Below are 22,938 nucleotides of genomic sequence, written 5' to 3'. Positions count from 1 at the left end.
AAGTGGCCAATCTGACCAAATTCACCAGTGTGATGATAAAAGGATCAAATCACACAATATTTTAATTGATCCTTAAATTACTATTTTAATGAATATTGCACTTTTTAGACATGCCTCTCCCAGATTTTGAACTTTTGTACAGTTGACTTTTTTTTTTAAAGATTTTATTTATTTATTTGAGAGAGAGAGAATGAGAGACAGAGAGCATGAGAGGGAGGAGGGTCAGAGGGAGAAGCAGACTCCCTGCCGAGCAGGGAGCCCGATGCGGGACTCGATCCCGGGACTCCAGGATCATGACCTGAGCCGAAGGCAGTCGCTTAACCAACTGAGCCATCCAGGCGCCCCCAGTTGACTGTTTTGACCAAAGTAAAGGACTTTACATTTACTTCTATTACATCTCCCCTTGCTAGAGTCACACAAAGGACTCTGGGATTTTAGGAGGCTGCGTGCTCCTCTCATCCGTCTCCCTGACACCTCCCTAGTTCCAGGTCCCAGTCCTGCTGGAAGCTGCTCTGCTCTTCTTGTGCTTGCATTAGAGATTTGCCCAGATCCTTGGAATAAGAGGCCATTTTTTTTTTTTTTTTTTGGCGAGTTTGAATGGGTTTCTGTTACTTCTTTCTCTAAGATCCCTTTCCCGGGGCAGAGACAAGAAGGATTTTTAATAAATTTAGTAAACAAACTAAGACTGGCTACTTGTTCTTGAGGTAGGCGAGCTGCTGGTTAGCTCATCCTTCTTCAATTGCCACTTCACTGCTCTCTAGCTGTTTGTCCTGGAATCTGACAACTTTAGTAAGACTGAGGTTTCTCTCTTTATGTGGCTCTTTTAGGACTTTTAGACAACCTCTCCTCAAATCTATCAAAATGATCTTCTAGGAGATAATGCTCTAGAAGGATTTGGCTGTTAAAACAAGAAGCAAACATTTACAATATGATCTGCAACTCAATGAGAGTAGTTAGATACTATGATAAAAATCCAGGGGAGCTTGATTCAGGCATCTTTGTGGTCCTGTAAACCTACGTGGGGTGCCCCTCTGATTGTTAACTGGTTTAAAGTCACCAGGAGACTGATAAGATACTGACAGTTGAAAAAGACATTAAAATGTTTAAACACGGAATTGAGAGAAGACATTGAAATAAACTTCCCAGTCTTGTTAACAGATGGTGACATTAACACTAACAACAGCAACCACTGTTTAAGGGACAATTGCTCTGTGCCAGGCACTGCTCAGACCTAAGTGGGTTTGAATTCTAGTTAGTTAATGTCTCCACATTTCACTTTCCTCATCTCTCAGACGGGGATTAAAAGCATATGAGAATTAAGTTCGATAGATATGTAAGATGCTTTGCATGAAGCCTAGCTCACAGGAAGTTTTTATGTGTTACTACAGTTAGCTATTATCCATTGAATTCATCTGTGGTTCAATAAACAGGAGGTCGTGGTGCCTTTTAACCAGGTGGGTCTTATAAATGACCAGAGAAGAAAAGGCTGCTTTGGAAACGATCCTGCTGAGGGGTCAGCGGTGTCCCCACGGTCCCACCACTCCCAGTAGTTGAGAGTCGCGCGCGCTCTTGGGCTTACTGAGCGACTTTGCGCTGTCTTCCCGTCTGGCGTCTTTCTCGGGGCTTGCCAACAGGATCTCAGAAGAAACCTGATTCCTACCTCTCTTGCTGAGTCTAGAACCGGCCGCGCCCCCGCGTCGGATGGGCTGTCCGAAGCGCCGAGGGCCGGTGCCTGGCTGTCGTTGTAATCTTCTACCACTAGAGGGCACTGCTGGCTCTCTTTTTCTTCAACGCGGGGCCCAAAGCAGCCCTGGCCGCCTCCCGAGCTCAGCTCCCACCCATGGATGGAGCGCGGGCTCCCGCTGCCTGGTGGAGCCGCCCAGTCTTCCGTGTAACTTGCAGGACCGGGGCTCTTCGTGACCCCGGGCCTACAGTTCTGCACGGCATCCACTGTCGGGTGATATGGGAGGGGAACGCGGTGGCAGGGCCGAAGGAAGCTGTCTGGACTGATGCCAAACAGGCTCCCGCGGAGTGTCTCTGTCGGGAGGGGTCTCCACCAGGCACAGCTGTGCCGGTTACCTGGTTACCTTTCCAGCTTCCCACAAACCTCTCTGCGGCCCTCTTTACCTTCTGGGGCCCTCCCCCGCCCCATTTTTCTCTTGTGGTAACCTTGATTTTTTTTTTCCTCAAGACACTTAATATTTTAAAATTCAAGGTTTAGGGGAAGATCATTAATACAAAAAACAAAACCAACCCCAAAACAAGCCTCTGGCTAACAGAGTTCTATGTGTAGCCAGTGGCCAATTTAATTCAAGCAATGATTAATACAAACCATCTTAAGGTAATGAAATAGTTTGACACAGAATTTTTGGCAGTGAAAGTGGGGGAGGGGGCGGGGGGGGGGGTAAGAGAAAGACACTGACATTTATTGGCCACCCTCCTGCCAGGAACTTTGAAGTGCCTTGCCTCAGGCTTTCCCCAACACACCACTCCACCTGTATTAATATTTATCTAACAGGTTTCTTTAAATCACTGCTGGTCTAACTTTGCACCTACTTCAGCTTTATCCTAAGTAATCAGATCTGTTTAGATACAGTTAGCTGTATCTAAAAGTTAGCTACACTAATACATATTAATTTCTAATGCACATTAATTTAAACACATGTAAATAAAAATGTTCCTATGTCTGGCACCTAAAATCATCTTGTCTGTCACACTTGGGGAAACTGTGCCATCTCCTTAATTCTCTGGCAATGCTAAGAGTTGTGAAAAATTAGCTTCCTTTGAACAAAAGAGGAAACACAGGCTCAGAGGAGTTAAGGCTCTTAAGGTCACAGGGAATGGGTGGTTAAGCAGGGCTTTAAGTAAGTTATTTTAAATTGGATTTCACCTAGAGAGTTGGGGGGAGTGGTGGCACGCACATCCTCACACCTGAGTCACTTGGCTTGGAGATTCAGGTATCTCAGGAGGTCTCTGCTGTGCTGATGGGCCCAGCCCCCTCCCGCCTCCCCATCCAGGGGAGCCACCACCTTACCCGGGCCAGGCTGACTCCGGCGGGAACCTTGTAGGGTACATACTTCCGGTAGATATGGCCCACCCTGGAGCAGGGGATGTCCTCCATGCGGCCCCCACACATCCACACCTGCAGGGCGGGAAAGGAGAGAGAAGATGATATTTCTGCCTCTCATTCACCATTGCCCCCAAAGGTCACCGTCGCCTCCTTCCATGCATTCACTGAAAGCATCAGCTTGGACTGTCTGCTAAAGCCCCCATTCACAGAGCGAGGAGGAAACCACAGTAGTACCAGCAGTGGTTTTAAATAGCTGACAGCATTGAGTGCCTTCTTGTTGCCAAACGCTATGGTACAAGCTCCCACGCACAACCGCATGTAAGCCTCATCAGAAACCCTATAAAGCGGGTAGTAACGGAGCTCCACTTTACAGAAGAAGAAACCGAGGCTCAGAGAAGCTAAGAGGCTTGTCTAAGGTCGCAGGTTAGTGAGTGGCAGAGCCAGAATTTAAACCCCGCTTCAGCTGACTCCAGCCGAGCAAGTGCAAGTGCGCGGACAGCTGTGTTGAGAATTCTAAGGTGGCAATGGGGGTCAGTGGGAAAGACCGCGGGGATCGCTTAGTGATGTCTGCCACAGGTATGAGAGGGGAAGAGATGGCACACAGGCTCTGTATATTTACTGACTGTGGCCTCAGGTTCTGGAGTTTCCTCCGAGATCTCTAAGCCTCCTGCTGGGTCACCCTGAGCAGAGACAGCAGCCTCCCTGCCCCGACTTCTCTGCAGTCTGGCTCCCTAAGCCCCGCAGCTGTTATCACTGCGGAGGGGAATCCCAAGTTTCTCCTCGTGTTTCCCTACAGAGCTGGCATCACAAAGAGCTCCTGAGCTTGATGCATGTTGGTCTGATGGCAATTTGGGAATTCTTCCTAAGTATGCTGACTCACACCCACTGCGGGGCCCAGGGTAAACAGACCCTCCTCAGCAGTCCTGGCTTCAAATCCTAGCTCAGCCACTTACCAGGTTTGTGACTTTGATCAAGGTACTTAACTTCTCTGAGATTCAGTTTCCTCACCTGTGGAGGATTACATTAAGTGGGCCTTGGGGATGAGATATCACATGTGAGGCGCTTACTTAGCACAAGGCTTGGCACACGGTCACAGTAGTGACACGCGCCACAATGATTCATTCAGACATTTGACTAATATGTATGGAGTATGCGCTACATGCTAAGCATTGTGCTGGGCACATACAGTGGTGAGTCTGCCAAGGCCCTTGCTCTCATGGACGGTGACTATGGTGCCCAGCTCCAGGATGGCCCCCAGTGAGCCTTGCCTTCTGGTATTTGCACCTTTAGGCAGTTCCCTCCCAAATGTGTCCCGTGAGGATGGACCCGTGTAACCAACAGAAAAGTGCAGAAATGAAGGTCATAAAAGACACCGTGGCTTCTGCCTTCCTTCGGGACCACTTGCTTTGGGGCCCCCAGCTGCCATGCCGTGAGGTCACTCAGGCAGCTCTGTGGAGAGGTCGGGTGGTGAGGAGCTGAGGCCTCCTGCTTATCGTGTGAATGGGCCAACCAGGTGAGCGAGCCTCTGAGAAAGGGATCCTCCAATCCCAGTCTATACCTCACATGCCGGTGGTCCTGGCCGACACCTTGACTGCAGCCTCGTGACAGACCCGAGCAGAACTGTCCGGCTAAGCCACTACTAACTGCCTGAGCCACACAAACCTTGCCATACTTTCACTGCGGCTTTAGGAGGGGATATTGGAGGTATGGGGTGTTCTTTTCCTGTGGCGGTAGATAACTAACACAAAGGCAGTTTCAGATAGTGATGTGTGCTATAAGGAAGCCAAAGCAAGGCCAGACTCACTGTATGGATCTATGGATCTATGAGAGGTTCCGTTATACCGGTCAGGGAAATCCTCACTTCGAAGGGAATATTAGACACGAGACTTAAATAATGAGAAGGTAAAAGTAACATAAAGATCCAAGGGGTGAGAGAACAGGTGGAGAGAGGAGCAAGTGAAAAGGCCCTGGGGTAGGGCGAGGCTTGGCTTAATCACTGAATAGAGAAAGCCAGAGGCCTGGAGCAGAAGCAGAGATCGGAGGGGAGGTCAGAGAGGTGAGTAGGGACAATCATGAGGGTCTCACAGTGCAAAACAAGGAGTCTTCAGCAAAAGTGTTTAGTGAGGGTGACAATATAATCCAATTTCTATTTTACCAAGATGACTCTGCCTGTGGGGTGCAGAATGGGCTAGGGCGCAGGGAGGGCCTGGGAGGCTCTTGCAGATAGAGGCAGTCATGCTTCGGTTTTGTGGACGCTGTGGTCATGGTAGGACTCAACTGTACTTGGGACGTTACATATATATATTTATTTAAAATGGGCTCCACACCCAGTGCGGAGCCCAATGCAGGGCTTGAACTCATGACCCTGAGATCAAGACCTGAGATCAAGAGTCGGTTACTCAACCGACTGAGCCCTCCAGGCGCCCCTCGGGGCATCATTATTAATGTCATTCCCCTGTTCCCTTGTTTATGAATGAGGAGCAGGAGTGGGAACATCTGCAACCCTGATTCTGTGCAAAAGAGTATTTTTCAGCTTGTACGGCTCAATGGCATAGTGGGGATCTGGCTTCATGTCTTAATTATTTCACAGGCTCTAGAAGGGCTGCTTTTCCACCTCATGCACCTGGGCGTCCTCAGTCCCTCATTACTCTCCGCAGCCACTGTCTCCAACCACCCCGGATGTACTGCACCCAGGGTTCCTGCAAGGGGATATGTATGCACGGGGCGGCAATTAGTCGAAGTGCTGCCTGGAGAAATGCAATTATAGTCTGATCTTGGGGGAGAAAAAAAAAATTGAGCAAGTCAATAGAACAGAACATTGGTCTTGAGATAATGGGCTCCTGATGGTAGATTAATGTCAAGGCCAAGCCAAGAAGTTTATTTTCAAAGCAGGAGATATTGATCAGGCGCCAGCATCCCATAACAATAACTCTTCCTTTATACAAAATGACTGATGTGGAAGTGATGCTTTTGTCTGGTGGATATTGCCCAGCTCGGCGCTGGGCTGCCCCTGCCTTTCGGGAGGCAGAGTGGCACTGAGCAGGCGGGAGATACCTTACCCCGCTCTATTTTTGACCGTCTCCTGGGCAGTTGACTAGGCCGGCCTCCAGCTCCCCGGACTCCATATTAAGCTCGCATTAGCTAACGAGGATGCGTCTCCAGCTCTGCCTGGCAGGGAACCTTCCTTTATGTAGACAACAATCAATCTCCAAATCCTTCTCTTTGCTGTGACCTCTGGTTTCTTTGGCCCTGACCACGCTGGCCATCAACCTGAAGGTTCCTGAAGGACCAGGATGTCCTTGATCTGCTGAGAGGTTTGAGGCATCCAAAACATCCTCAGACTTCCAGGACGTCCGGAGCCCAGAAGGAGTCCTGGTTTGGGATGACGGGTTTACTCCTCAGCCTCCCTGCCCTGAACATGATCCAGTGACAGCCAACTCAGAATGGGAACTGCCTTCAGACACACAGATACCTATTCAGCTGAAGCTGCTGCCAACTCCCGAGTCCTCTGGGAGCACCTGAACAGCCTGGAAAGGGCCCAGTGCAGGGCGCACCCAACTCTTCACAAGTCCCTCTAGCATCTTCCAAGCGGTCAGCACCTCTGTGGTGCTCGCTGGTTATGTGGCAGGATCCCAAGACTGGAGGGGACTCTCCCACCAGGAACAGGACAAAAGCTGGAGGCACAGAACGGGGTCCTGACTCACCCCAGGCTGGGGTGTGGCCAGAGGTGGTCTTGATCCCAGGTCCCATGGTCCTGCTCACGGCCCTGGTCCCCCGTCTGTGTACCGTTAGGGCCCTCTCCCGCCTGCCTTCACAGCCGAGGCAGCTGCCCTCGAGACCCAGGACAGCCATGGCACGGGGGCTCTGAGCACAGCCCCCCATTCCCAATGCTGCCTCGTGCGGCCGTGTGGCTACAAGGCCCTCACCCCAGGAGCCGCAGTCTCCTGTGACCTGGGCATGACGGCTCACCGCTACCTCGAAAGGCCGCTCACGTGGCATGAGACAGTCATGAAAAGCACTTAGCTTGATGCCTGGCCATAGCAGACTTGACCACATTCGTCATTTCTGTTTGCAAAAGAACGGGAAACACCACCAGCTTGAAATGATACAGCATCTGCCCCTTTGCCCAACACCATCATGGTTTTTATCCTATGGCCCGATTTCCGAAACGGAGAAACTGAGGCTCAGAGACATGAAGTGGTTTTTCGGACTTGGTGGCAGAACCTGCAGCTGACGGGAATGACAGGGCCAGGTGGGGCTGGCACAGGCATGGGGCACCACTGGGGGCGCGGCAGCCCCAGGGTGCTCGCCTCTCCCCCAGGTAACACACTGGCAGCAGACCCCAGCTGGTGGCAAAGAGAAGGGGGGGGCGCCGCCCGCAGCAGCCAGACAACATGTGGCTGGGACCCCCTCCTAGTTGGATGCGGACACACACCGACCACTGAGATGAGGTATTTGCAACCCCTCTCTGCCATCGGCTTCCTTCCCTCCCTCCCTGTGCAGCCCCTTGCCGGCCTCCACACCCACGGGGGACGCGGCTGCCGGCTCTACCACGAGGAGTGTGCAACCCCCTCCACCGCCCCATCAGCTTGTTTCTTGGTGCCTTTCTCTCCTGCAGAACAGCCCTCTCACTTCTCGTGGAAGCACCATGCCACTAGACAAGTACAAATCTAATTGCAAAAGCTTGCTCCCCATTCATTTTCGTTGCTGCTTTGATTTATTTTATTAGCAAACTTCTTTTGTGTGATGACAGGCTTCATTACAGTGTCTATAAAAGACAATTACTTGCTCTTATCTCCTAAACTGAGGGGGAAAGAAACAAGTGGTGATGTGCATCAGGAAGACACACGGGGGCCCAGAGAGCACGTGGCAGAAGGGCCCGTCCTGTTGGGGGAGGCTCCCTCTGTCGAGGACACGACTGCCTGGGTGCCACCGAGCCTGGGCGGCCGTCCAACTGCCGACAGCCGGGAGAAGGTGACAGCCAGCCACAGCTTCTGCTCTTGGCACCTGGGCTGAGGACCCCTGTGGAGTTCAAACCCTATTTAGTTGCACTTGGGGTAAATAATAATAATTACCACCAGTTCTTCTGCATTGTCTGTGTGCTCAGAAGGTACCCAGGGTTGCTGTTAGGAGCATGGTTCTGGAGTAAGGACTGAGGTCTAATCCAGGCTCTTAAGCAAGCTTTGGGAGTCTCAAAGCCTCAGTCACCCCGTCTGCAAAATGGGATGAATTCTTGTATTTGCCTCCTGGGGTTGTGATGAGGCTGAAATGAAGTAATCCCAAAGCAGAGAGGGCTGTGAGCAATGTGTACGGTGCTATGTGGGCGCATGGCAGCTGAGGGTACTTCCCCTCAGAAAAGAAGAAATGGTGTGACATCCATGTTTTCCGAGGCTCATGTTGTTTTGAATATATTAGTTTGTTTTAAACAACAAGATGCTCTTTCAGGGAGTCTTACCAGCATGAAAGGACCTCAGTCATGCTAGTTTTTTTTTTTTTTAAAGATTTTATTTATTTATTTGAGACAGAGAGAATGAGAGAGAGAGAGAGCACATGAGAGGGGGGAGGGTCAGAGGGAGAAGCAGGCTCCCTGCCGAGCAGGGAGCCCGATGTGGGACTCGATCCAGGGACTCCAGGATCATGACCTGAGCCGAAGGCAGTCGCTTAACCAACTGAGCCACCCAGGCGCCCCAGTCATGCTAGTTTTAGATGTTGATAATGGTTACTGGATGCAGCTGGTAAAGAGTAGGAAAAAAAGTTTTACTTGATTTTTAAAAACCATTTGAATTTACTTCTAAGTTAATATTTTTTTATTCTAATTTTATATAATATAGTTTTAAGCATATGTGTGTCTAAATTAATAAATTATTTGACTAATTCAACCATTTCCTTAGGTTTTTATAGACAAGTTGGCCAAAAAAAATGGGGGGGTGGATGCCTTACATTAGGGTTTTGTTTCTTAAACTAATAAACAAATTCAGTCAAGAGGCAGGGTCCCTGAGGTTTGACTCATACTTTGAATAGAGCACTCTCATAACCACCCAGTGAGGGAGGTGCTATCAGACCTTCTACATGTGAGGAACCCAAGGCCTGGCGAGACCAAGAGACCAACTAACTGCCTTCCCCAAGGTCCCTCCGCTCACAAATGGCAGAGCCCAGGGTGGAATCTGGGGTTGGGTCCCCCAGAACCAGGCAGCTCTGAGACCTCTTCTGCTACGCCCCCTATCAGCACCTGTCTTGTCTGCAGAACGGGCACCCTGGCTTGTACACAAGGCTCTCCACCACCCGTTCCTCCACTCTCGGTCACTTCCGGCCCTCTCCACACCCCTGCACTCAGGTTGTGGATGCTGCTGGGAACCTGCGGCCGTCCATTCACTTTTCTGCTCTGTGGGGCACCTTGCTTTTCTTTCCATCAATAACACAGCCCATACAAACTTTCTTAGTTTCATTCATTCATTCGTTCATTCACACATGGCCTAGTCATTGGTCAGCCTTGCTCTAAAACCCTGTCGAAAGAAATGGAATAGAACCCCACCGCCAAGGGTGGACCCAGTGACCCAAGAACAGAGCTGGGTGAAGGTGCTGGGGCGTACCGGCCAAGCCGCCGAGCCGCCTCCCCATCTGCTCTGTCCTTCTACCCCCAAGCCTGAGTACTCTCTCTGTACGAGACCCCACGTATTCAACACAGCCACAGTTTTCACCCTTGGGAACATCAGAACGGCCTAAAACTGGTTAAAATACAGACTGCCGGGCCCCACCCTGAGGGTGTCTAGCTCAGCAGGTCTGGGGTGGAGCCTGAGAATTTGCATTTCTAACAAGTTCTCAGACGCTGTGGGTACTGCTGTGGATACAGCCTCCCTCAGGACAATGGTACTAGCGAGTTCACAGACGCCCTGTGAGTTTGGGGTTAGTGCCCTCGTAGGTGAGAAGATACAGCTTCAGCAGGAAGGGCAAGGGAGGGGCGCCTGGGTGGCTCAGTTGGTTGGGCGACTGCCTTCGGCTTGGGTCGGGATCCTGGAGTCCCGGGATCGAGTCCCGCATCGGGCTCCCTGCTCGGCAGGGAGTCTGCTTCTCCCGCTGACCCTCCCCCCTCTCATGCTCTCTCTCTCTCAAATAAATAAATAAATAAATAAGTAATCTTAAAAAAAAAAAAAGAAAGAAAGAAAGGGCAAGGGAGCCATCCAAGGCCTCACTGAGAGTTCGCCCCAAAGCTGGGCCTGGACCCAAGGTCCTCGGCCGGTGTCTCGTCAGCCTCAAAGCTCTTTCCACTCCCGTCTTCCTGTGGCTGCAGCCCGATTCACATCGGCAGCAACAATGCCAACATTGACAGCCACCATTTATCGAGCATTTATTATGTGCCAAGCCCCGAGCTAAGGTTTTAACACGGTTCGACTGACATTATGTTCACACCCACGCTATGAAGTAAGGATTATTCTATCCCCATCTGATAGCTATGAAGTTACGTCCAGAGAGGTTAGGTCACTTCCCCAAGGCCACACAGCGACTAGCTGATCACGCCTGCACCAGAACCCAGGGGGTTTGACTCTGTGGGCCATGTACTTAATCCCGTGATGTTGTACACGAGGCTTCTGATCGGAACAGCTGCCACTTATTGAGTGCCTCCTTTTTGCCTGGCTCGAGGCCAGATAAATGTTTCAGGCCATTTAGTTCTTACAGAAAAGCTCTGAAGAAGTTACTCTCGCCATTTTTTAGTGATGAAAGACTGAGGCATGGAGAGACAGGTGTGTGCTGGCTGGGAAGCCATGTATGACAGACGGCCCTTGGGCCTCTGAGCCACCTTCCTGGAGGAATGTGGGAGACACAGGCTCCCGCAGAGATGTTCATGGAATTTCAAAGGGCTTGCTCAGAGCATAATGAGCAGAATGCCTTCTCTGCTCCTAGCAGGCGGCTCTTGGAAAGGCTGGGCACCTGTAGCCAGCGGGGGGCGGGGGAGGAGGGGATGCTGCACGCAGCAGAGCAAGTTCCTGGCATCCTTGGATAATCCAGCGAGGGAAGGCACTAGCACCAGGGGCCCAGCAGCGACACCGCAGCTAGTCTGAGGCAGAGGGGCTGGAAGCGGAGGGTCTAGAGAGATGGGGAAGAGCGTTGGCATGCAGGTGCTTGGATGGCAGTCCCAGATCGCCTTCTGCCTCTTGGGCTGGTCTCCGGAAATCATTTCTCTCTCCTGTGTGGCACCTTAACTCCCCTCGGGGCTGGTCCGGACTTCCGGGCCCTGCCTCTAACAGTGGCCTCTCTCTAGGCAGGGCCGCCCTTTCCTCCACCTCTCCTACTGTGAGGAACGAGCATGGGGCTGTTTAGCATCAGGACATCTGGGATCTAGCCGAGGGACCCTGGCCCAGTCACCGGACTCACTAAAGGTGTCAGGTCACAACATCACCTGTAACCGGTGTCTGGGGGTGCTCCTACCTTCTTTCCACACTCTTCCATTTAATTCTCCTGATGCTGCTATGAGTTTTACAGAAGGAAAACCTGAGCATTTTCTTTTTTAAAATCTGCCCCAAATCTGCAGCCTGGGACTGGCTTGGGCTTTGGCAGCTGTATCAGACAAAGCAAACCCAGGCCCCCTGACGCCTCCAGCCTCTACTCATATGTGCTGGGTTTCCCTCTCCAACAAGGCTGTCGCCCGTCTCCTCAGGTGGCCTCCCGTTACTCCCCTGCTTACAGGAGCCTGCCCCAGGGGAGCCTCAGGCTGGCACTGTCTCTCCCTCAGAGGGCAGGGGCTGTTGCCTCTGCGCTCAGTCCTTCCCCGGGGTCTCCTCGCCACTGCCTTTTCTGGAGGCCTGCCTTGGGGAGGGGGGCCCTCATCCCTGAACTTGCAAATGGCCCAAACACAGCATTGGGATGTGTATGGTGAGGGCGCACTGAGAGAGCTGAAAACCAACATTTTTTCCTTCTTAGTTAAAAAAAAAAAAAAAAAATCTTAATTTTTTCCTGACTATAGAAGTGATATGTATTTATGATGAACATATTCACTGTTACAGAAACACATTAGTGGAAGGGGACGGCCGCATCTGGGGCCCTCCCATCCCCGCTGCCTCGAGGGACAGGAAGCCTTGCTGGTGCTGTGGGTCAGAGCCAGGCTCAGTCTGAGTCCGACAAGCAGGGCTGACATCCCCGTTGCAGCTGTGTGATTCCGTGGAAGTGACTTAACCTGAGCCTCAGTATCCTCATCTACAAAAGGAGATAATCAGAGCACCTCCTTGGGTGCATCACGAAGGCTAAATGACAACGTGGGAACAGTGCCGTGCACAGAGCCCCACAAGTTTCTAGTGTGCGGGCCCAGGAAACGTTAGCTGGTGTGAGGAGAGTCTCAGGCTTTTTGGTTGCTGGTTTGCCTTCATCATATTTTTAAACATTAAACACGAGATCATATTACATATATACTATTTTTCACTTCTGTTTAAACTTGATTTTGGAGGCATCTAACTTTTTTTAGATATAATATGCCATTATTTAGATGTGTTCTAACTTATTTATACCCACAGGATGTACATTTGGGTCATTTTCAATCTTTCCCTGTTGTAAGTAAGGCCTCAATAAATAGCTTCTACCTAAATCTTTGCTCATCCTTGCAGCTGTCTCTCTTGGATAAACTCCTGGGTGTGGAATTTTAGGTCAAAGAATGTGCTTGCTTTGGCATGGAACAGATTTTGCCGAATTGCTATTAACAAGAGCTATCCACTTACACTGTTGCAAAGCCCACCTTTCTCATGCAAGCTCATCCATATTGTCCTGTGGATACTTTCTCTCTCCTGGATCTCAGAGTTGGAAGATATTCTAACCTTGGCCTCCTGGGGACACTGTGCAGTTCTCCTTCTGGCTCGTCCTACTGCTACCACCTCTAATCCAAACCACCCTCGCACCTGTGTAAGTCAAAGGGCTTTCCCCATGGCATCTTATTTGATTCTATCTTGTGGGATAGGAAGGAAAGTTGTAACAGCACTGTCTGGGATGTGAGGGCCAGAGAGGTCAAGCGATTGGTCTAGGGCCCTCAGATGTATGGATGGAGAGCCAAGATGAGAAGCCAATACCCTGCCTTCTTGCTGAGTACCCTTCCCACCACACCACCGTTACCCAAAGATGGTGATGTAAGTCTGGGAAGGGCAGGGCGAAGGAAGTTTTATCAGATAGGAACTGATGCCACTAAGTTATTTAAAACACCTACTATGGGCCAGACACTGGGTCTAGAGATAGCTTCCAGGGAGTTCACAGTCCAGTGGGGAAGAGACAGGCCACCCCTTGGGTCATGTCAACATGAGGAATCTGGAGCCAAGCCAGGAGTGGCGTTGGGGTGGACCCTACCTAGCACAGGGAGCTCAGGTAAAGCTGAATGTGGGCCGGTCGGACTAAGGAAAGGCATTTTAAGAAGAGTGAACAGTGTGTGCTTCCAAAGATGACCTGATACATGAACCGAGGGCTTGTGAACAGTTCCATATGGCTGTGCACACACGTCTGCGTGGATATCTGTGGTTTGCTCTGCCCCACATCCATTCTCCTTCTAGATACAGTGCCTGGACTTTCCTTTGGGGAACCGGCCCAACCCCACTTTCCTGTCTCCAGGATGGGCAAGGAAGCAGCAGGTCAGTGAGACTCAACTTGGGGACTTCTACAGGAATGATGGGAAAGACGAACTTTCTTTCCAGTGGGATGCTGAGTATTTCCACAAGAGAAAGCCTGCCCTGAGCAGGAAGCCAACCTGGGTGAAAGCAGAGTCAAGGGACTGAGAGAGATGGAGACCAGAGGAGATGCGTTAGTCCCTGGATCCAGCCAAGCCTAAAAGGTCTGCCCTGGAATTTCAACTGTGTGAGCCAACTGATCCTGATTTTTCACTTAAATCAGATTGACTAGGATTTGGGTCATCTGTAACCAAGAGGGCAGACTAATGCAATGGGGCGAGAGGATTGGCGGGGGGAGGGTTGAGGGGCGGTGGAGAGACGAGCAGGGGTCAGCTCATGGAGGCGGGTACAGGCAGGCGACAGAGTTCAAGACTGAACCAGCCACTAGAACTGGGAAGATTCTAACTGCCACCCCGGAGAACTTTGGTAGTGTGACTGTGGACACAAAATCTCTCCTGACTGAGACAGACAGAAAGAAAGAGGGGAAAAAAAAAAATCAATGACTCTTTCAGAAATTTCAGAACCTTTAGAATACCTCTTCTAGGGTTTCCCCATCAGGATAGATGGCCTACTCTGGAATTGGAGCCAAAGTATTAATTCATCAGTCCTGATGGCACGTATCAATTTATCTTAATTTCTGAAAATACACTCGAGCTTTTCAGACCAGTCTCTTTTCTCTGTCACCAAGAAGAAAAAGGGTCTCAGCAGAGATGAAGCAGAGGGAACATGGCCCTTTCAAAATGCTCCCCTCTGGCTGAAATGGAACACTGAAATGAAACACTGAAGGGAGGCGTCTCTAGCAGATGGATGGGCTTTCCTGTCCCTTCAGCACCGTGAGCAGGCCTTCCACGGGGGCTGGGGAGACAAAGCACTGGCAGATGAGCTGTCATGGGCTCTGGGAACTCACGCTCTCCAAGCCAGGAGAGAGAAAACTGAGGGAGGGAAGTCTCCCTTCCAGACCTGGGAGCCTCCTCATTACATAGAACCCTTTCCCCTTGAGAGTGAAGGACAGTAATTGGATCAAATGAAACAGGGGCCAGCCTCCTTCCCCCTCCCGGGTGAGAGACTTCCAATATGGCTTCATTACCAAGTCTTTTGTAAACAAACTGTGTGGAGAAAAATGCCATTTGTTCTGCTGTAATTGCCTGATGAGCATCATTAGATGGGTCTTTGAAACACACAGAATGAAATCATTTTGGGTTTAGGAATTCCTTTGTGCAAAGCCTTCTCCATTCACTATTCTCTAGAGAGGGCGTCTCTAAAAGGGGACTTCTTGACCATGGAGGCTGGTTTCTGGCCAGTGACACACCAGCCCATATTTATTCAGTGCCTCCTCCATGTCAGGCAATCCTTTAGGTACCTGGGATACAGCGGTGAGTGAAACACACAGACATTCCTGCCCTCCTGAAGTTTCCATTCTGGTGAGCACTCAGAACACAGGTGTGCCCATTTCTAGGTCCACACTTGGTAGAAAACTCTGTAAATCAAGTTTGTTTGAGTGCTAGATTGACGAAGTGTGAGGTTACAACTCTTTCGATCCCCTGTGTGTGCTTTCACTGTACCCATAAGGATGTGACATTTGGAAAATGAGATTGCATGGGCTACGGATATGAAATAAATGACATATGTGCCATCACTTGCCACACCTGCACCCGTGGCAGACATCACTAATCAATCACCACTTTTTCTCATTAGCTTGGATGCAGCTTCAGAATGCATAGCAACACAGTGCTGGGTAGCCCCTATCCCTGAGCAGATCAGAGTTGGCTGCGAGAGGAAACCTATTTGCTATTTTTCACTTAGACTGTCATTAATTCACTTCACTGAGAGGCTGTAGAATATCCCAGTAAATTAAGAATAACTCCAGGAGGGTGCAAAAACCGAAGAAAGGGGGAAAGACTGCAGCCAGCTTCTCAGGCTCGTTTTCCTCTCATGAGTCTTCTCTCCCTCTCCTGTCCCTACAGAAGCCTAGGAAACATTGGCAGGTCAGAGTGCGGGCTCTGTAGTCAGGCACACCTGGGGCCAGGTCCTGGTTCCATTACTCCACCTGTGTGGGGCTTTGGTCTGAGCCCCACTGGCCTCCCTGTGAAATGGGTATAATGATGACATCACTCTGCTAGGGATGCTGGGAGGATTAAACAAGCCAACACGTGTGAAGGGCTTGGCACAGTGTCCCGTCAGCTCCGAGTAGGGCTGAAATCCAGCTATTGCACCTCAGAGGGGATACAGACTTGTCTGCAGCTGGTGTCCGCTCTGACTGGTTGGTGCCTGTGTCCTCATCGCCCTTAAATACTTCGAATATCACTCCTGGACATGAGGGTTAGTTCAGGGGCCAGTCCCCTTATGGGAGACAGCTTCAGAAGTCCGGAGCTAAAACAGACACAGATGGCCCTTCAAACCAAAATAGTGTTGTGGCAGAATGCCAGGTTGTGTTTTCTTGCTAATCAAGGGTTTATGTTCCCCGGTTCTGAACGGCTCAACCAGTGGTGCACAAGGGGACAACAATGATGTCGAGAATGAAAACAATCTCTGGGATGTTGTTAAGGAGCACCCAACCCGCACGGTCGCATTTAATCCTCTGCACGACCCTGTGAGGATTCAAGTATCATTAAGCCCATTTCGTGGAAGCAAAAACTGAGGCTCAGTGAGGTGAGCCTTCCTTATCCAAGATCATGTAGCTGGTCAGAAGTGGCAGAGATGGGATGTGACCCCAGCACTGAAGGCTCAATCACTGTGTGAGACAATGGTCTCTTGCATAAAAAGTTGGTGCCCAATTTGGGGGGGGGCGCATCAGGGTTGTGTATTCCCAGCAATGTGCCACTGGCCATCCCTCGTGGGTGGGGGTATGCCCTCCCAGGGGCCCCGGGGATGTCAGAAGCAGGCCCTGGCCCACCTCCCCTCAGAGGGACCAAGCCTCTCTTCTTCACCTGACTCAATATGGAATCCCACAACTGAAGGGGAGAAAGTGGCCCCAGAAGTTTGGGCGGCTAACTAGTAACCACCATTTCCCTACCACCATTGTCGAAGCTTCTATAGCACATGGGTTGGTGTAAATATTTATTCACTGGATCTTTTTTTTTTTTTAAGATTTTTTTGTTTATTTATTTTAGAGCGAGTGCACGTGCCTGCCCCATGCAAGGGAGCAGGGGGAGGAGCAGAAGGGGAGGGGGTGAGGGGAGGGAGGGGGAAAGAATCTCAAGCAGACTCCCTGCTGAGCACAGAGCCAGATGCGGGGCTCGATCGCTGGACACTGAGATCATGACCTGAGCCGAAACCAACGGTCGGACGCTTAACCAACTGAGCCACCCAGGCGCCCCTTCACTGGATCTTTAATAAATTTTACCAATTCTTAATTGCTGCTTGTGTGCCCAGGTTGCATGTTAAGCACTTCTATTACCTCATTCAATCTTCACAAGAGCTCTGTAAGGTAGGTAGTATCATTGCCATCTTATCTCAGATGAGGAGAGAAAGCCAATCAAACTTGCCCCAAATCACCAAGCCCCTGAAAAGTGGAGTTGGGATTTGAACCCACACTTTTCTGAGTCCACAACTTGAGTTCCTGACCACTGGTCTCTATGGCAAACTCCAGCAGTGGTGGATACAAAAAGGAAAACCGGAGAGGGGTGGCGAGGAAGCACTCAGGCTACCTCGGAATCTGGGAGGCCGGGGGCCATCCCCAGAGCACAGCATTCCCCAGGCCTGTGTACCCTCCTTGTCCTGGTTTCTCTTCCCCACTGCTGGTCTGCCGCGCATCTCACTGGGAGACACGGCACCATCTTGACTGGAAGTGAGACCTGTCTTATTCTAACTCGGCCATCCTAAGAAGCGGATGATGTAAGAGCTGTGGTTAAGGCCAGGCTTGAGCAGCCTGAGGAGACACCCCATGTCCACTATCACGCACCACAAGGACTGGCCCACAGCCCCTGACTTCTTCACCTGAGCAACAGGAGCTGCAGAACCCTCAGGACAGGTGCCAAGGCGGGTGTGGCAAGGAGAAGGGGGCTTCCAAAAAGCTGGCTCACCTTGAATGAGATTTCATACTGCTCCCCTCCCCAGATCTCCAGGCCTGGGTCGTACCCGCCCAGCTCCCAGAACCATTTCCGATCCACAGCGAACAGTCCACCGGCCATCACGGGAGACCTGTCAGGGAAGAAGAGTGCGGTGTGAAGACCAAACGCCCCGGCCGCGTGCTCTGGGTGTGAGCCGATGCTGTTGTTCCCCCGGGGATGGTGCTGCACGATGCCCTGTGAGCACAGCCCACATGTCTAGCGGGGACTCCGAGGCCCTTCCAAGGGAGGGCCCAGGCTGTCTTCTATCTTGGCCATAACCTCCCTTCTTAAATGCTACATTTTAACCAAACCAATCCAAAGCGTCTTTCAACCGTTACTTGTGAGAGGAAATCACAGGAACGCGTGCGCCTTGCAGCTGCGTTGGCCATGCCTCTCTGGTCCTCCCACGGGTTACATGCTCTGAATCAGGTCCCTCCGAGCCTGTCTGCGCTGTGGAATCTCTTAGAGAGAAGACAAAACACAGCTTGCTGGGCCCTACCCCAGACCTATGAAGCAGTCCCTGGGGGATGGAGCCTAGGAATGTGTGTTTTCAAACAGGTTCCTTGGATGATTCTCAGTCAGCCCAGCACTGGACATCTGTTCTGCTGAGAGTCTGCAGAAGAAGACACAGTGTCTGTTCTTTCCGTTACACTGGGATACGATTAACTGCGCCCATTTGCTGTCTCATTGCTCTAGTCCCTGAGTACCAGCTGAGCCGCAGACGCTGGGAGACTGTGGCGGTAAATCGGAGTTGGCCTGGGGCTTCAGGGGGTGCTAGTGTGCGAGGGCAGCCCCCTCAGGACAGAAGGATCCGGAAGCCAGGTAACAAGGGGCTCTGGCAGGTGCAGACAGGAACATGAAAGGAGGGAGGATCTGCCTCTAGGTTTTGCAGGCGAGGAGGGAGGCTGCAGCAAGAGTCCAGGAAGGGTGCTCGGGGGGTGGCATTCGGGGTAGGTTTGGACAAGTGGGAAATGAGGGGAGAGGAAGGAACCCTGCAGAGGAAAAGCCCAGGAGCAAGAGCACAGAGATGATAAATCGGGGGCACCACGGGCAACAAGACGTCAGCATGGCATTGTGCCAAGCCCAAGGGGGATGCCATGCGGCAGCCTGCCTGCATCCCCACGGTGCCTCACACAGCGCTGGCACCCAGAGGGGCCACCGGTATTTGCTGAGGGAAGATCTCTCAGAGTGGCCGTGTCCTTATCCGGCTCCACTGGAAACTCCAAACCCTCAGACCAAATAACATTCCAGCAGCAAACTTCATGCCACCTCCCGGCCTTGGGAACTGCAAGCTCATGGAAATTGGGCTGATTTAAAAAGAACGTAGCTAACCCACATGCCTCCCAAGCTTCCTGTAGCAGATGAGCCTTGAAAGCATAGGAGGGACTCCTTTAAAAGAAGATCCCCTTGAATATTCACTGAGGGCTCAAATGTGGGAGGTGCTTGCCTGAACTAATTTTTTAATAAGGTGACCACTCCTTGCGTTGACCTCATGAGATGGGCCTCATCCTTATCACCCCACTGGCACAGGTAGAAACCAGAGCACAGACAGGTAACTTGTTCAAGGCTCCACAGCTACTTAAAGCAGGTTTTGAATTTCTAATCTTTGCCAGAGCTCACAGCCCTCAGGGCCACAGACAATTCCTCCTGTCAAGAAGGAGCAATCAAGAGGCAGGTGATGCGTGAACAGGACAGGGGATCAGGGATGGGGAAGCCATCCCTCAGCTTCCTCTCTCCTTTACCTTTGGTGTGATCTGAGACAAAGTGTTTAACCATTTAACCCTGTGTCACCTGGTACCGCAGCCATGGGCCACATGAGGCTACTGAACACCTGGAATGTGACTACTCTGAATTGAGATGTGTCGGAAGTGTAAGATACACCCTGGAAGTCCAAGGCTTAGTGTGAAAAAAAAGAACAGCAAAGGCCTCATTAATAATTTCAGGGGCGCCTGGCTGGCTCAGTCAGTGGGTCATGCAACTCTTGACCTTGGGGTTGAGAGTTTGAGCCCTATGTTGGTGTGAGATGACTTAAAAAGAAAATCTTAAAAAAATAATTTCAAAGTGTTGGTTACATGTTAAAATGAGACTATTTTAGGTATGCTGGGTTACACAGAGTATTTTACAAAAATGAATCTTAGCTGCTTCTCTTTACCTTTTTTTATGTGGCCACTAGGAAATTTAAAAGTACTTATGTAGCTCGTATTATATTTCTCCTGGACAGTCTGATTTAACACCTCTGAGCCGGTCTCCCCATCTATAGGATGAACGTAGAGCTGTGTTTCCTAGCTTGCACTGTTGTTATATTTCTGAGAGTACCCAGTAGTATGAAAAATAAGGCATCTAGTATCAACTTTCCTTTGTCTCCTGAAGGTTGCGGGGTTTGGGTTTTTTGGCTGGAGCCGCAAATACCCTGCTTGGAGAGGCAGGGAGTGTTTCTGCACCGGTGCTTCATGGGAGTCAAACCTAAGACTCTGCACACGGCAATAGCCTGGGTGGAAGCCAGTGGCAAGGGCCGCGGAGCTGCTGTGGAACCGGGAGGATATTAGCCTTAAGGCATTTTGGATGCTCGAGGCTTGCCTCCAGAGGGAAGCCTCTCCTCTGGCCCAGTCTGTTTTCTGCTGTGTTCAGCAATAATAACAAAAACTATTCGGAGTATCTAGCGTCTACCACTCACTTCACCAACATCATCCTCAGCTCTCACAAAGCTCCATTCCTAGCCCCCTTTTCGGATGGAGAAATCTGAAATCCAGAAATGCTACACACTCTGCTCAAGGGCATACACTGAGTAAGTGGATGATCTGCAGTTCCAGCGGGGGGGGGGGGGGGGGGCTGCCACCAAAGCCCGTGCCCTTCAAACATTCCACTGCCCTGTGCCTGCAGATTGCCCGCTTACTGGCACCGAGCAGAAGTGTGCAGAAAATAACCAGGATTTTTCTAGTTGCCTCTCCCCTGGGTTTTGTCCAAGTACAGTACAGAAAAGATACTTCTGGAAAGAATCAGAGGATACAACGGATGGAGAGTCCCTCAGGAAGCATCTAGGCCAGCGGCTCTCAACCATGGCCACACATTGGCATCCCCTGGGAGCTTTAAAGAACATGGATACCTGGATGCCAGCCCCAGTTACACTCTGGTGTAACTGGTCTCCGGGTGGCCTGGTGGGTTGGTGTGTTTGTTCTGACAGACTCCCCAGGTGATGCCAGTGTGCAGGGTTGAGAACCACTGCTCTAGGGCAGGCCCGGCCCCTTCCAGGTGAGACACGGGAGAGAGGCCCCAGAGGAAACCAGCGGGGCCTCTGCCACTAAGCAGCTGCATGCCCGGGACTTACCCTGTCCTCATCCTGCAATGAGAAGATGATGTACGGGACCCATCCTTTTGCACATTTCGAATGTAGGGCCCACAAGTCTGCTTACGGTACTGGTTCAAACCAAAAGGGGTTCTGGTTACCCTGGAAAGTCTGCTTTCTGGAGTAGCCCATTCCGACCTCAGCTGCTGCTACATGTCATCTTGGGCAAGTCTCACGTCCTCTCTGAGCCGCAGGGTCTGCATCAGGCAAAGGTGGAGAACTGTACCCGCCCCCGGGGCGCCCTGGTGAGGACCGTGTGTGGTCAAGTAATGTCCCCTGTGGTTGCTCTACCAGCTCAGGTCAGATGTTAGTACTTGTCTTAGTAGTAGCACTCTCGAGAACTCAGGGCGACTGGGGATTGCCTCGGGCGTGTGGGGGCTGCTGACTGCATGATGTGGGCTCGCGTTCCAACAGCAGTGCTTGACGCGCTTAGGACACTTTGTACCCAACGTCTGACCTGCTCAGGAGGCACGGGGCTCCTCCCATGCTCTCAGCTCACACTGCTCCATTGCCCAGCCACCTTTTACTTCCCCAAACAAGCACATCTCTTCCTCCCTCTGAGCCTTCCCTTGGGCCCACAGCATTAGGGGCTCCCCTCAGGAACTCTGGTGTTCCCTGTGCCCATGAAGATGGTCGAGCTGCCGACAGACCCCTTTCTCAGATGGGGAGCATGAGGTGCAGGGAAGCTGGGGTTCACTGGGCTTAAACTGTGCTTAAGCAGGTGTGGTAGACAGGATAATGGCCCCCCAAAGAAGCCAATGCCTAATTCCTGGAACCTGGGAATAGGCCATCTTACATAGCAAAGGGACTTTGCAAATATAATTAAGTGAAGGATCTGAGATGGGGAGATTGTCCTGGTGGTCCCATGCAATCACAGGGGTCCTTGTACGTGAAAGGAGGAGGCAGGAGGGTCAGAGTGAGAGAAGGGGATGTGATGATGAAAGATGGATGGGGGAGGGAGAAGGAGTGGGGGTGGGGGGGAGGGGGAGCAAGGGGGAGGGGTGGGGGGAAGGCAAGGGGGAAAGAGAGGGAGACTTGGAGATGTTATGCTGCTCACTTTGAAGGTGGAGGAAGGAGCCATGACCCAAAGAATGTGGGCAGCCTCTAGAAACTAGAGAGTACAAGCAAACGGATTCCTCCTTAGAGCCTCCAAAGGGGACACAGCCCTGCCAATATGGTGACTTTAGCTCAGTAAGACTCCTTTTCAGACGTCTGACTTCCAGAACTTTAAGAGAATAAGTATGTGTTGTTTTAATAAGCCAGTAAATTTGTGCTAATTTTTAATTAGGAAACTAATACAGCAGGAAGCTGGGTGTCAGCTTTGTACCCAAGGGTCTTTCCACACCTCCAGCAGGGGAGCCAGAGTGGCCCACAGGACAGCACAGGATGGGCGCCAGAAGGGCGCTGGCTCTAATCCTGGCCTGGCCACTAACTCACTGTGTAAGTCAGCCGCCTCCCCCCTCCTCCGCTCGCCAAGTCCTGGGGCCTCAGTCTCCCCATCTGCAAGGGGTTGGAGTCCATTACCTGTAGGTCCCCCTGGCTTTCACATTCTAGGATGTTATGGGTCCAGTCCACACTTCCCCAAACTTCTACCATGGGACAAGCTGCTACTTCCCTAATATTTCCCTAATCTTTCCGAGAGGGTGTAACTGAATGATGGGAAAACCGGCTCCAGAGGCAGACAGACCTGCGTGTGCATCTGGCCTTCACCCCTTCCGAGTTGTGTGACCTAGAAAAGCTGCCTCACGCCATGGGACTTGGTGTCCCCACTTGGAAAATATGGATAATAATTCTGACTCCATATGGCTGTGGGGGGTTAAAGAGGATCTGCATGCGATGTGC

General features: G+C 51.2%; 1 protein-coding gene and 1 long non-coding RNA gene across 22 annotated transcripts in view; one reads left to right on the top strand and one right to left on the bottom strand.

Annotated features, from left to right (window-relative positions):
* LOC144381083 (uncharacterized) overlaps positions 1-22,938 on the top strand; it is a 912,868-nt gene that overhangs the window by 165,809 nt on the left and 724,121 nt on the right. The window lies entirely within an intron of this gene.
* The window catches only part of GALNT10 (polypeptide N-acetylgalactosaminyltransferase 10), a 217,656-nt gene that overhangs the window by 15,548 nt on the left and 179,170 nt on the right, over positions 1-22,938 (bottom strand). Inside the window, exons 7-8 of the mRNA XM_036114243.2 lie at positions 17,727-17,844; positions 3,035-3,142 (exon numbers count right to left, since the gene is read on the bottom strand). Coding sequence (XP_035970136.1) covers positions 3,035-3,142; positions 17,727-17,844 — 226 coding nt within the window. The remainder of the gene's footprint in view (positions 1-3,034; positions 3,143-17,726; positions 17,845-22,938) is intronic.

The sequence above is a fragment of the Halichoerus grypus genome, chromosome 2, assembly GCF_964656455.1.
Source record: "Halichoerus grypus chromosome 2, mHalGry1.hap1.1, whole genome shotgun sequence".
Lineage (NCBI taxonomy): Eukaryota > Metazoa > Chordata > Mammalia > Carnivora > Phocidae > Halichoerus > Halichoerus grypus.
Note: the sequence above shows the minus strand (reverse complement) of the source record. Positions and strands in the feature narration are given on the sequence as shown.